Raw genomic sequence first — 15,627 nt, 5'->3', positions numbered from 1 at the left:
GTTTCCAACTGAGCTCCTGTTTTTATTTCGCTTTTTTGTTCAGAAAAGCAGGTCATTTTAATCCACTAGCCACTAGAGATTAAACATAATTTGGTATTCACTCATGATTGGTACTACATGAAACGTTTCTGATAGAGACACTCTGCGTTTATTGTGGATGTTGGAGTTCTGCCGCAGAAACTTGAACCTATTTTAATTGCTGTTAAAGATGGCATCTTACACCACTGAATAAGAACAAACGGATGACAATAATAGGTTTCCTCAATGTACAGTTGAGTTAAAAAAGATGGATAATTGAAAATTGCCATTCTTAACTGCCATATACTACCAACCATTTACAGATACAGTAACAATACTGGATTTCTTCCACGTTGAAATGTGTTTTTATAAATTTGTGCAGTACGTTACTAGTGTTGTGTGAAATCCTAAAACAATGATGAATGTGGAATTTCATTAGAAATGGAATTCACATTGATCCCTTGTGTCAATAGAACAGTTAATGTTCAAAAGTAGTTTCACATCTTCAGTGAGAGATAGCAAGAAATGCAAATTCTGGAGTCCAAGATAACAGTATGAAGCTGGAAGAACACAGCAGACCAGGCAGCTTCACAGCAGTAGGAAAATTGACGTTTCAGGTCAGGCGTTTTCTGGTTCAGAAATGGTGAGGGGTAAGGGAGCTCAAATAGAGAGGTGGTGTGGGGCTGGGGAAGGTAGGTAGGATGGTGATAGATGAGTGCAGGTAAGGAGTGGTGGGGATTTGTCAGTGGAATGGGAGGGATGGACAGACAGGTAGTGTCCGGTCAAGGAGGCAGGGATGAAACTGTATTGTTATACGAAGATTTGCTGTTTGCCCTAATTTTACTGAATGCATTATGTTAAAACAAATCTTAGAGAGGATTACATGCAGGCAAGGAAGGAGCTCAAAAATGGTCTGAGGAGAGCCAGGAGGGGGCACGAGAAAGGCTTGGCAGAAGGAATCCGGGAAAACACAAAGGCATTTTACACTTAGGTGAGGAATAAGAGAATGGTCAAAGAAAGAGTAGGGCCGATCAGGGATAGCATAGGGAACTTGTGTGTGGAGCCTGAGGAGGTAGGGGAAGCCCGAAATGAGTTTTTTGCTTCTGTCTTTACGAAAGAAACCAACTTTGTAGTGAATGAAACCTTTGAAGAGCAGGTGTGCATGCTGGAATGGATAGAGATAGACGAAGCTGATGTGCTGAAAATTTTGTCAAACATTAAGATTGACAAGTCGCCAGGCCCGGACCAGATTTGTCCTCTGCTGCTTTGGGAAGCGAGAAATGCAATTACTTCGCCACTTGCGAAGATCTTTGCATCCTCGCTCTCCACTGGAGTCGTACCTGAGGACTGGAGAGAGGCAAATGTAATTCCTCTCTTCAAGAAAGGAAATAGGGAAATCCCCGGCAATTATAGACCGGTAAGTCTCACGTCTGTCGTCTGCAAGGTGTTAGAAAGGATTCTGAGGGATAAGATTTATGACCATCTGGAAGAGCATGGCTTGATCAAATACAGTCAACACGGCTTTGTGAGGGGTAGGTCATGCCTTACAAACCTTATCGAGTTTTTTGAGGATGTGACTAGAAAGGTTGATGAGGGTCGAGCTGTGGATGTGGTGTATATGGACTTCAGTGAGGCATTTGATAAGGTTCCCCATGGTAGGCTCATTCAGAAGGTCAGGAGGAATGGGATACAGGGGAACTTAGCTGCTTGGATACAGAATTGGCTGGCCAACAGAAGACAGCGAGTGGTAGTAGAAGGAAAATATTCTGCCTGGAAGTCAGTGGTGAGTGGAGTTCCACAGGGCTCTGTCCTTGGGCCTCTACTGTTTGTAATTTTTATTAATGACTTGGACGAGGGAATTGAAGGATGGGTCAGCAAGTTTGCAGACGACACAAAGGTCGGAGGTGTCGTTGACAGTGTAGAGGGCTGTTGTAGGCTGCAGCGGGACATTGACAGGATGCAGAGATGGGCTGAGAGGTGGCAGATGGAGTTCAACCTGGATAAATGCGAGGTGATGCATTTTGGAGTGTCGAATTTGAAAGCTGAGTACAGGATTAAGGATAGGATTCTTGGCAGCGTGGAGGAACAGAGGGATCTTGGTGTGCAGATACATAGATCCCTTAAAATGGCCACCCAAGTGGACAGGGTTGTTAAGAAAGCAAATGGTGTTTTGGCTTTCATTAACAGGGGGATTGAGTTTAAGAGTCGTGAGATCTTGTTGCAGCTCTATAAAACTTTGGTTAGACCGCACTTGGAATACTGCGTCCAGTTCTGGGCGCCCTATTATAGGAAAGATGTGGATGCTTTGGAGAGGGTTCAGAGGAGGTTTACCAGGATGCTGCCTGGACTGGAGGGCTTATCTTATGAAGAGAGGTTGACTGAGCTCGGTCTCTTTTCATTGGAGAAAAGGAGGAGGAGAGGGGACCTAATTGAGGTATACAAGATAATGAGAGGCATAGATAGAGTTGATAGCCAGAGACTATTTCCCAGGGCAGAAATGGCTAGCACGAGGGGGTCATAGTTTTAAGCTGGTTGGTGGAAAGTATAGAGGGGATGTCAGAGGCAGGTTCTTTACGCAGGGAGTTGTGAGAGCATGGAATGCGTTGCCAGCAGCAGTTGTGGAAGCAAGGTCATTGGGGTCATTTAAGAGACTGCTGGACATATATATGGTCACAGAAATTTGAGGGTGCATACATGAGGATCAATGGTCGGCACAACATTGTGGGCTGAAGGGCCTGTTCTGTGCTGTCCTGTTCTATGTTCTATGTTCTATTATCTATCATGGACTCTGTCATTTTTAAAGGGTTTAAGTTTCAACATGTATGATATCAAAATCAGCATTTTGTCATTTAGGCCAATAAGTGTAATTGCTTTAATCTCCATTCTGACAAGGGAGCAGTTTCATTCAAACATGCTGCTGAAATTGTGATTGTGGCAATCACACATCCATGGTGAGTTTTAAACATTCCTGACTTGTAGATGGGAGACAGCTTCTTTTGCATCTCTTGGCATTACCTGAAGGATCCATCAAGGCCTTCTCCATGACCTGTTTACAATCCCTTGCTCTGTTCTTCTCTCAGCAACATCACTATACAGCATGCCCATGGAGGGTTAAACCTGCCACTCCTTTCAGAGGGATGGATGAGACATCCTATTTTTATCCTTGGTATTATCTGCCTCAATCACTTTTTCTGGCTCTAATGGGGTTTGTCACTTGTCAATGATGTTTTAGCATGACCTTATTTAGATGATGCTGACACCAGCAGCTCGAGGAAACCTGGATGGGCAGACATTAACCTACCTTCTTCGCCTGTCTGTAGGTCCACCATTTGTGCTGCTGAAACTCAAGTGATCCGATGAACACTTACCTTATTTCTCCCCTTCCTCCTCTGGCACTTTCCCTCTTCATGTCACTTCAAAGCAGGTCATTAAAACACCATCTAACTCAGCCTCAAATACACTTAATCAGTAAGGGAATCAAAGGTCATGGATATGACAAACTGGAGGTGAAGATTATCAGATCAGTCATGATCTCACTGAATGGCACAACAGTTTCAATGGGTTGTCTGCTCCTACATCTTATGGTTGTCTTCTCCCTGTTGAACACAACATAGGAGGAAGCACCAAGGGTGGCAAGGGCAGAGTATGTACAGAGTGGAGGGCTTCATTGTTCAAGAATGGTTTAGTTAACTACTACTGACCAAGCCTGGCTTTCGAACAACAAATGACTGCACGGGTGATTTTTAAGCATGACAGCCAGACTACTACTCCCATGAAGCAATAGCAGAGATGTTATTGTCGTCCTGCTGTAAGCTTCCTGTGCATTTCACAGGCATACCTAAGTTAGTTGGCCATCGTGTAAGCATACGTGAATAGTCATCCCACCACAAGCAAGAGAAGTGATACTCACTTTTGGTTGTCCAATCAAGCTGCTGCGGCAAAAGAATGCACCCTGTATTGGGGGCATTAAATGGTGGGAGAAGTAGTAACAATTGTGGTTTTAAAGTGAATGGTTTTAATTTAGAATTGATTAGCAATTTCTTCATAAAGACCACAATGTAATGAAAACAACTTTCATTTAAATCTTATTCTGTGTTTGCTTGGCTGGGTTGTTAAATCACATTTCCTGATTTGGTAAAGGTGCATTAGTTGCTGCATAAAGTTAGTTAGCACTGAAGACTTTTTAAAACAAACTTCAAAAGTAATCTCAGCTCTACAAATTATCAAACCACAATCAAAATTAAATGGTGGCTAAGTTCAAATTATCATTTTATTTAACAAATTTATCAGGAATAATTTCAAGAACAGTCATTCATAAAACAAAACAAACTTAGTAACCTGCTCCAGCAAATCAAAATCCCATGTTCAGATGCATAAAATATGCATTGGTGATTTCCCATTATACTGTCATTTGAAAACTGACTTAGGCATGTTTTTATAATATTTATCTTTTACACCTTAGAAAAAAGCTCTTAGCTTGTTATAATCATGCAACTGCAAACTTACAAGTGGTATCCCTGAAAAACTGCCCAATAGCAAGTTTCAGACTGTGATATTGCAGTATTCCCACATGACATTATTTATGCTTCAAGTATGCATACAAAAAAACCTATCACCAAACATCAAAGCAAACAGCTATATTAAACCTCTTTCTTTACAACAGTTTTGCGTATTATTGAATATATTTACTGCTGAAATCCTGGTGGTGAGCGAGATGGAAAATTCAGCCAAGCAGCCAGAGCCCCTCTTCCTCTCCCGAACTGCGCTGCGATGGGATAATCCCTTAAACTGGATGCTGATTCACAGCTTCTATCTGTGACATAAAAATAGGTATTATTTCAGGGCAAACAACTGGCTCTATAGTCTGTTTAACAAAATCATCATCATTTTGGAGCACTAAAATGTGTGATAGATCACGATCCTCTACTCAGAGATATTTAAAAAACAAAATGGCTCATTACACAGATAAAACAAATTTGTTTCCTGGTGGAATTTCACTTTCATCATTAGCACACATTGCAGAAAACATCTATTTACTTTTATACTTGGTAAATCACTTACACTGGTTTTAAATATTCACTGAAATTGTTTTTCAAATGTTTGACCAATTTTACAATCAACTTGTTAGGTTTCTAAGTAAGACTTTTATAATCGTCATTTGAAAGTAGAGTTACAGATCTAGCTTTTCAACAATGGAAGGTTTCAGCATTATGCGTCACTTTTGAAATTACATTGTTAGTCATATAGCTTGCTCTTCCATACAAGGCATTACAGCCCTTAAATCTCTTGCATAAAATTGAAAATTTTCCCAAATGCAGAACTATAGCTGAAAAAGCAATTCATAACCGTATGGGTAGCCCAAAGATGCTTAGGGCTTTGACATTCATTCAACCAACGGTTTGGGAGGCAGAATTTTAAATATTTTGACTTATGATTTCAGTCCTAATGGCCATTAGTTGGAAATTTATTTTATACTGAAGTAATAATTCTTGTAGTTCCTTTGCACCAAGTTAAAATTTAGGATATTGAAAACAACTCGCAAGTACTCAGGAAAAGATTCTGCTTACCGCTGGAGACATTCGAAGCTATAGATTCAACAGGCAAATGGATATATTTCCTCAAATTATTCTTTGGTTTTACTTGCTTTAAAAAAAACAGAAAATTCTTAAAATGCTGTTATTTTTTGTTAAACATTTCTTTAAAAAAGTTCATGACAGACAGAGAATAATCTGCCCTTCCTAAATTAATATTTTGTCACCAATCAGGTGCATCACCATTAGCCATCCTTGGCCTGAGAACAAACGGAAGGATTATCATGATCCGTCAGAATAGAGGGCAATTACATTGTCTGAAAGGGTCTGCTTATATTTTCCATTGGAGATACACAAGAATGGATTTATTATTTCCTGCATTTGATTAATAATGCCACCCAGCACCGACCTGCTAAATCACCACAGATCAGGGACTGCATCTGGAGCCCTTCTGATCTGCATCTGTTTGCGTGTTCATACAGTCAGTCACTTGGGTGATAAGTCTTCTCATTGAAGTGTATTACTAAAGTTTTTCATATGCAGTGTCCATCTTCCCGACATTTATTTTTGGAGGCAAAGCTGTAATGCTCCTTCAAAAAAAAAATGTGGAATTTTTCAATTTTTAACCTTTCTAGCCTTTAGTCACAAGGCGTTTTCTTAAGGTTAGTAGAAATTCATGTACTAGCAGCTACAACCTTAAGCACAATAAATAAAATCCAAACCCACCCACTAAGTATTCAACAACATTCCTCCTACCTTACAGCACCAAATTAGAAGAATGACTTAAGTACGGCAAAAGCATTTCCCTCAGAACTTGATCTTAGAGTCTTGGAATGAGAATTATGACCAGTTCTTCAGTAAATTATGTAAAATGATATGGACCAATGTCAGAATTCTACAGCACAGAAATAAACCCTTCTGTCCAAGTTGAACTTACTTCCAAATTAAACAAGTCTCACCTGCCTGCCCCATAACTCTCCAAACCTGTCCTATTCACATACTTATCCAAATGTCTTTTAAACACTAACTGTATCCACATGCATCACTTCCTCAGGAAGTTCATTCCTCACACGAACCATCCTGTGCAATAACTTTGCCCCTCATTTTTAAAAAAATTCTCTCCTATCTCTGTAACATGCCTAGTCTTGAAATCCCCCATCATAGGGAAAAAAGGACAATTACCATCAATTCTACCCATACCCCCTCATTATTTTAAAAACTTGTATGAAAGTTGCCTCTCAACCTCCTATGCTCCAGTGAGACAAGTCCCAGCCTATCCAGCCTTTCTTTATAACACAAACCTTCTATGTTCAGCAACATCCTGGTAAAACTCTTCTGAAGCCTCTCCAGCTTATTATCGTTCCTATAACTGGGCCAATAGAACTGGACACAGCATTCCAGAAGAGGCCTCACCAATGTCCTGTTCAACCTCAATATGACTTCCCAACTCCTATATTCAAAGGGCTGAGCAATGAAGGCAAGCATGCCAAGCACCTTGTTAATGGCCCTACGTATGTGACACAACCTTCAAAAGAATTATGTACCTGCACTCCTAGGCCACTGTTCTACACTACCCAAGGCCCTACCCTTGTTTGTTGTATCAATATGTAATACCTCACATTTAGCCTGGATTCTAAAGGAAGCCTCAAACACGCAGAAACAATGCTTTGCATGTTCTAAATTTAGTCTTTTTTTCTGAAAAAAAAACTCATCTTTAGGAAGTCAAGATGATAATAGAGTTTCAAAGTATGTTTTTCTATTCAAGAAACACATGCCCAGCCCAAAGGCTAAATTGTGGTGCAATTTGCATTGCTGTCATTTTGTTCTTCTAAAAAGGGGAAAAAACGAAGTGATTAAAAAACCTTTGAATTTTGCCAAGTACAATTTGTTCAAATACCTAACCTCAAACTAACTTTAGGTCAGAAAAACTGATTAAAGCTATTGAAGTCGTACCTGATAGTAGTTGTCCAATACTAGCACTTTAGGGTTCAACTTTGTGCCGTATGTCAACTCCTTTTTTGGGACGTGTGCTGAAGTAACCTCAAATTTATAGATGGAAGCCAAAGAATCACTGATACAATACCTGAAGTGTGCAATAAAGATGATCAATACTTTTGTAAAGAAACCTGAAATACCAGCATAGTACAAATCCTTGACAGGAAGTCATAGCACGTTAACAAACATGGAACAAAAACAAAAGCTGGTGGGAAAGCTTAGCAGATCTGGCAGCATCCGTAAAGAAAAATCAGTTAACATTTTGGGTCCAGTGACCTTTCTGCAAAATGTTAACTGATTCTTCTTCACAGATGCTGCCAGACTTGCTGAGCTTTTTCACCAACTTCAGTTTTTGTTCCCAATTTGCAGCATCCACAGTCCTTTTGGTTTTCATTTTGCACATTAACAAAGAACATTGTATTGAATTATGGATACAATACAAAAAATGTAGCCAAATGCAAAAACTAGTACATATTACTGCACAAAATAATTCCATTTAAGTAAGTCTGGCCAACAGAATTCATATTCTGCAATATGAATATACAGGTAAATTAACAGAAGCAAGAAACCTTTCAAAGTTAATCTATCAACTTTAGTGCCCTATGTAGTAGGCACTGGATGCAGAATTATTTTTCACAAAGTGCACAATTATCAAACTTTGAAAACATTTTTAAAAACCACTTCCCAGCTGAAAATGCACTGATGCATTCTTCAACGTCATGAGAGTCATGATTCCGAGATACTCGATGGAATTATTGCAAGAGAAAATCACTGGCAAAAAATATTTGCAGTACCGTACACGAAAATGCTTATTCACAAATGCCTTTAGATAAAATAGTGCTGCAAGATATAGGAGATTAAAATGTCTCACCAGTGCAAGGCATATCATAATACATGAAATGTTGCTGAAGTGATGCAAGCTCCTAAAATGCTAGAATTTTATTAACCACATTACCCATATTTTACAAAGAATGCGAATAACCAGCAAATTCTCCTGAAGAAAATGTGAGGATCTTACTTACGCATATTTCTTGGTTGTTGCTAAGGCACAGTACACAATGTCATGCTCATCATGCCATTTGCATCTGAGGGAAAAAAGTAAACATTTATACGTTTGACAAATTCTCCAGGATTACACTTACACTATAACTTACTGAAATTTAACATTTCTGTAACATAATATTACATCATGCTGCAATGTCAGATAATACATTGCAAGCTGTCAATAAGCTGCCTTTGAAACCAACATCATTACATTCATTGCAGGAATAACGAGGTGACATTCACAACTGCACAAATTTTAACAAACTAACCTGTATTAAGGCACAGCACATGATGTCTGGTATGGACGGAATAAAGTAATTTAACGTTGGATGTGAAAATAATTTATTGATGGAGGTTGAAGCAACATACTGCAGGCTGATTCTAGGATTAGTGAACTAAATGAACAGTACCATCCTGAGAACTTGCAACAGAACAAAATACAGCAAACTTTTTATTAACTAGCATTTATGAGAACAGAAACATGATCCTCAAATCACTGTAAAAATGCAGTAATAGAAATGTAATACAGGGGGTATGCACACTAATACTTCATTTACAGCACAATTACTCAAATTGCAGTAGATAGCGATATCTGAAGCAAACTTTTGCTGGTTTATCAAAAGTGCTGGTTAAAACAAAGTTTGCTGTAGAACAAAAGTTAATTTTTTTGCAACATTTTTTGGGAATGCAGTACTGGAAGAGGACAGCGAAGAGGGCAGAAGGAACAGGAAGTATATTCTTTGCATCGGTTGCAAATATAATAATCAGTTCCCATGGCATGACAGAGGAACACTTCAAATGACAATGCAACCGTTGTAACCAGACTGACCTACAAGGATTGGCAAGGGCAAAAAGAATCATCTACAACGCATTTCCAGAAGTCAAGGACAGCAACCTTGCACAAACATCACAGGCTTCTTTCATACACTAAGTGAACGGCTGATCAAATGCCTCTCATGGAAGTTAATGTATTTTGTTAAATTAGGCAGTGGTGATGGCATACACGATTTATGGCTTCCTCAAACTCTTCAAACATTAGACAATGTGCGTGTTTGCTGCAGATATGCTACATTGAGTATTTTTCCAGCTAGTACTAATTAGTGATGACTGCAATGCTAACTAACCTGTTAAAAAGATACAGAAGACACATTACAGGACTTCTGCTTAGAAGCTGTGATTGCACTCAAAATCATTGTGAAACATAGCTTAAGCCAGAGTTACGTTCCTACATTTTTGCATGGAAAATTGCACAAATTGAAATACTGTAAAGTACTGTAATGACTTGTGTAGTACTGAGCATTCCTACCTGGAATGACAAAAAAAAAGACTAAATATAAAGAGATAGTAAGAACTGCTGATGCTGGAGTCAGAGATAATAGTGCAGAACTGGAGGAGCACAGCCGGCCAGGCAACCTTCTTCAGAACTCCCGACCGAAACATCAACTTTCCTTCTCTTGAGGTGCTGCCTGGCTTGATGTGTTCCTCCAGCTCGACACTGTTACGACTAAAAATAAACACTTTGCAGCAGAAAACAGCGGTTTTAAAATTGACATGGTGTACATGCCTAATTGCCTACATTTGTAAACAAAACACCCAAAAAATACACAATATTACAAAATGAGTGTTTTAAATTTACTTGATCAATCAGTTTTAATTGACCGGCACCATCTAGTGGCATGGTTTGGTCAGTGGGGTCAAACTATATGCATTGACCAACATCTGAAACTGGGCAGAAGCCAGGACTTCATTCCAAACTCCAAAATGTATACAGCAGATTTGGAGGTTTAAAGGTAAGAACGTTAGAGTGTAAGACTTTAAAGGTTGGGAGTGATGCAAAGCACGATTGAGGACTGGAACAGAAGTAGTAGTGGAATGAAGGAGCGTAAGTTTGAGGAGAATGTATGCCACCTGCTGTCAAGATCAAAGTCTGTGTGAAACAAAAACTGAACCTCAATATTAATCAAATACGCTGCCTTATTTTATGACCAACATTGAAGGAAAACAACTGTAAATCAGAATTTATGTGGTTGCACCTGCGATTTTAGAACATAGAACATTACAGCACAGTACAGGCCCTTCGGCCCTCGATGTTGTGCTGGCCTGTCATACCGATCTCAAGCCCATCTAACCTACACTATTCAATGTACGTCCATATGCTTATCCAATGACGACTTAAATGTACCTAAAGTTGGCGAATCTACCACCATTGCAGGCAAAGCGTTCCATTCCCTTACTACTCTCTTGAGTAAAGAAACTACCTCTGACATCTGTCCTATATCTTTCACACCTCAATTTAAAGCTATGCCCCTCGTGCTCGCCGTCACCATCACTATCCAAGGAAAAAGGCTCTCCCTATCCACCCTATCTAACCCTCTGATTATTTTATATGTTTCAATTAAGTAACCTCTCAACCTTCTCTCTAATGAAAACAGCCTCAAGTCCCTCAGCCTTTCCTCGTAAGACCTTCCCTCCATACCAGGCAACATCCTAGTAAATCTCCTCTGCACCCTTTCCAAAGCTTCCACATCCTTCTTATAATGCGGTGACCAGAACTGTACGCAATACTCCAAGTGCGGCCGCACCAGAGTTTTGTACAGCTTCACCATAACCTCTTGGTTCCGGAACTCGATCCCTCTATTAATAAAAGCTAAAACACTGTATGCCTTCTTAACAGCCCTGTCAACCTGGGTGGCAACTTTCAAGGATCTGTGTACATGGACACCGAGATCTCTCTGCTCATCTACACTACCAAGAATCTTACCATTAGCCCTGTACTTTGCTTTCCAGTTACTCCTACCTAAGTGCATCACCTCACACTTGTCTAGATTAAACTCTATTTGCTACCTCTCAGCCCAGCTCTGCAGCTTATCTATGTCTCTCTGCAACCTGCAGCATCCTTCGTCACTATCCACAACTCCACCGACCTTAATGTCGTCTGCAAATTTACTAACCCAACCTTCTACGCCCTCATCCAGGTCATTTATAAAAATGACAAACAGCAGTGGACCCAACACCGACCCTTGCGGTACACCACTAGGAACTGCTCTCCAGGATGAACATTTCCCATCAACTACCACCCTCTGTCTTCTTTCAGCAAGCCAATTTCCAATCCAAACTGCTATATCTCCCACAATTCCATTCCTCCGCATTTTGTACAATAGCCTATTGTGGGGAACCTTATCAAACGCCTTGCTGAAATCCATATACACCACATCAACCGGTTTACTCTCATCTACCTGTTTGGTCACCTTCTCAAAGAACTCAATAAGGTTTGAGAGGCACGACCTTCCCTTCACAAAACTATGCTGACTATCCCTAATCAATTTATTCTTTTCTAGAGGATTATCAATCCTATCCCTTATAACCTTTTCCAACAATTTACCAACAACTGAGGTAAGGCTCACTGGTCTATAATTACCAGGGTTTTCTCTACTTCCCTTCTTGAACAGGGGAACCACATTTGCTATACTCCAGTCATCTGGCACTATTCCTGTAGACAATGATGAGTTAAAGATCAATGCCAAAGGCTCCGCAATCTCCTCCCTGGCTTCCCAGAGGATCTGAGGATAAATCCCATCCGGCCCAGGGGACCTATCTATCTTCACCCTCTGTAGGATTTCTAATACCTCTTCCTTGTGAACCTCAATCCCACCTAGTCTAGTAGCCTGTATCTCAGTATTCTCCTCAACAAAACTGTCGTTTTCTAGAGTGAATACTGTTGAAAAATATTCATTTAGAGCTTCCGCTATCTCATCTGACTCCACACACAACTTACCACTACTATCCTTGATTGGGCCTAATCTTACTTTCGTCATTCTTTTATTCCTTAAATACCTATAGAAAGCCTTAGGGTTTACCCTGATCCTATCCGCCAACAACTTCTCATGTCTCCTCCTGGGTCTTCTGAGCTCTCTCTTTAGGTCTTTCCTGGCTACCTCGTAGCCCTCAAGTGCCCTACCTGAGCCTTCACATCTCATCCTAACATAAGCCTTCTTCTTCCTCTTGAAAAGAGATTCAACCTCCTTCATAATCCACGGCTCCCGCACTCTACAGCTTCCTCCCTACCTGACAGGTACATACTTATCTAGGACACACAGGAGCTTTTCCTCGAATAAGCTCCACATTTCCACTGTGCCCATCCCCTGCAGTTTCCTTCCCCATCCTATGCTCCCTAAGTCTTGCCTCATCTCATCGTAATTGCCTTTCCCCCAGCTATAATTCTTGCCCAGTGGTATACACCTATCCCTTTCCATCACTAAAGTAAACATAACAGAATTGTGATCGCTATCACCAAAGTGCACATCTACTTCCAAATGTAACCCCCGGCCAGGCTCATTACCCAGTACCAAATCTAAATGTGGCTTTGCCCTTGTTGGCCTATCGATATACTGTGTCAGGAAGCCCTCCTGCACACACTGGACAAAAACTGACCCATCTATAGTACTCGAATTATAGTGCTCCCAGTCAATATTTCGAAAGTTGAAGTCCCCCATGACAACTACCCTGTCTCTCTCACTCCTATCGAGAATCATCTTTGCTATCCTTTCCTCTACATCTCTGGAACTATTTAGAGGCCTATAGAAAACTCTCAACAGGGTGACCTCTCCTTTCCTGTTTCTAACCTCAGCCCATACTACCTCAGTTGACGAGTCCCCAAACATCCTTTCTGCAACTGTAGTACTGTCCTTGACCAACAATGCCACAGCTCCGCTCCTTTTACCATCTTCTCTGTTCTTACAGAAACATCTAAATCCCGGAACCTGCAGTAACCAGTCCTGTCCCTGCTCTATCCATGTCTCCGAAATGGCCACAGCATCAAAGTCCCAGGTACTAACCCATGCTGCAAGTTCACCCACCTTATTCCGGACGGTCCGGGCATTGAAGTAGACACACTTCAAACCAATTTCTTCAGTGATAATGGGAACTGCAGATGCTGGAGAATCCAAGATAACGAAATGTGAGGCTGGATGAGCACAGCAGGCCCAACAGCATCTCAGGAGCACAAAAGCTGATGTTTCGGGCCTAGACCCATCAGAGAGGGGGATGGGGTGAGGGTTCTGGAATAAATAGGGAGAGAGGGGGAGGCGGACCGAAGATGGAGAGAAAAGAAGATAGGTGGAGAGGTACAAGAGAGTTGCAATGGGAGAGAGATTCCCTCACCCCATCCCCCTCTCTGATGAAGGGTCTAGGCCCGAAACGTCAGCTTTTGTGCTCCTGAGATGCTGCTGGGCCTGCTGTGTTCATCCAGCCTCACATTTCGTTATCTTGGATTCTCCAGCATCTGCAGTTCCCATTATCACTGATACAATTTTAACCTCACTGCGAAGCCTCTTCCAGGGATGCCTAACCTGAAGAAGTTACCCTCCTCCCTCCGGACCAACCTCAGGGAACCTCTCTCCCATTGCAACTCTCTTGTATCTCTCCACTTATCTTCTCCTCTATCTATCTTCGGTCCGCCTCCCCCTCTCTCCCTATTTATTCCAGAACCCCCACCCCATCCCCCTCTCTGAAGAAGGGTCTAGGCCCGAAACGTCAGCTTTTGTGCTCCTGAGATGCTGCTGGGCCTGCTGTGTTCATCCAGCCTCACATTTCGTTATCTTAAACCAATTTCTTGCTTGCCGGTGCCATCTTGCTTCCCTGAAACTTTATTTCAGACCACCCTACTCTCAACCTTTTCTATAGTCGAACTACAATTTTGGTGCCCATCCCCCTGCTGAATTAGTTTAGTTTAGTTTACTATGGCATTACTATGGCTTTAACAGGTTCCTTTGTACTTTTTCTAAAAAGAGCTGAGATAGAGGTAACCAGTGGTCTACTCAAAGCAAATATAAAACACTTTGAAAGGCCTTGGACTTTTACAAAAAAAAAAATTTGGAACAGTAGCAGCCCAAATGGGTGGGGACAAACTTACACAGAAGGAAGATTTTTAGTTTTAGTTGACTGCAGTGGCTAGGGTCTTAAACCTGGATATGGAAGCTCTTATTCCTCTCTCTCTGTTACAGCTAAAAGCTGGGATTGTCTTCCTGCTGCCAGACATGCACTGAGATTTTTTTTTTGAAAAACAGGATTTGCCTTTGCCAAAGGTATGTTTATGGGATGTTACTATATTGAAACAGTTAATTACAGTTATATATATTCTAAGCATTTTAATAGCTACACTTAAGCCAATTCTTTTACTTTGCCTGTGTTTTAACTGTAGTGTAAAAATTAGAGTGCATTCTGCTTAAAGTCAAACTAATTTAACCAATCCAATTGCATCTAGAATGTAACACCTTACATTTAAGTAAAAGTTAGGGTCCTGGCTACCTTAATATATTCTGAAGGAGTTTGGTCAGGTCCATAACAAAATGGGGACTCTTGTCAGGAAGAGTTTCTTTAATTCCACGTTGGGTTTAGGATTATTGGGCTCAAAGACAGTGAGAAGTCAGCATTAGCATTCTTTTTGCAGGTTTTGAATTCAGTTAGTTTAAATAGGGTGTGCCTTGTGCAGTAATGGCACTTTCTGTCAATATTAGTTTTCAGGGGGTGGAAGATGTCACTTTTGGAAATTTTAAACAAAGTGAGAAAGAAAAAGATTTTGGTATTTGCAAACAAGCTGGAGTTGCGATTGCCTTTTACTATGAAAAAAAAGGAGGTAATTGCAGCTCAACTTGTACAATTGCTGGAAATGCCATCAGAATAATTGGAAATGGCTAAAATTCAAATGCAAATAAAGCAGCTTAAACATGAAAAAGAAATGAAACTGTTGGAATCACGACTGAATCATGAAGAAAGGCTGAAAGAGAGAACAGCTCCAGCTGAGGAAGAAGGAAATAGCAGTTCTGGAAGAACAAAAAGAAAAAGGAAGCCCCTAGTAGAGGAAAGGGAGAGTTTTGTTTTAATTCATCAGTTAGAAATGAAAACTCAGTCGATGTAAGATTGCAAAAGATAGGGGTGAACAATAGCACTGATAAAGGACAGTGATGGAAAATAATCTCAAAGGCTTGATGAGGATCTGTTTAATCATTGCCAAAGTTCGACAACGGTGTAGAGGCCTATT

General features: G+C 40.6%; 1 protein-coding gene across 1 annotated transcript in view; it reads right to left on the bottom strand.

The window, feature by feature from the left end:
- Nucleotides 1-4,338: 4,338 nt before the first annotated feature.
- LOC125457222 (protein maelstrom homolog) overlaps nt 4,339-15,627 on the bottom strand; it is a 37,326-nt gene continuing 26,037 nt past the window's right edge. Inside the window, exons 9-12 of the mRNA XM_048541146.2 lie at nt 8,567-8,629; nt 7,503-7,632; nt 5,586-5,661; nt 4,339-4,831 (exon numbers count right to left, since the gene is read on the bottom strand). Coding sequence (XP_048397103.1) covers nt 4,704-4,831; nt 5,586-5,661; nt 7,503-7,632; nt 8,567-8,629 — 397 coding nt within the window. The 3' untranslated portion in view covers nt 4,339-4,703. The remainder of the gene's footprint in view (nt 4,832-5,585; nt 5,662-7,502; nt 7,633-8,566; nt 8,630-15,627) is intronic.

The sequence above is a fragment of the Stegostoma tigrinum genome, chromosome 12 (genome assembly GCF_030684315.1).
Source record: "Stegostoma tigrinum isolate sSteTig4 chromosome 12, sSteTig4.hap1, whole genome shotgun sequence".
NCBI lineage: Eukaryota > Metazoa > Chordata > Chondrichthyes > Orectolobiformes > Stegostomatidae > Stegostoma > Stegostoma tigrinum.
Note: the sequence above shows the minus strand (reverse complement) of the source record. Positions and strands in the feature narration are given on the sequence as shown.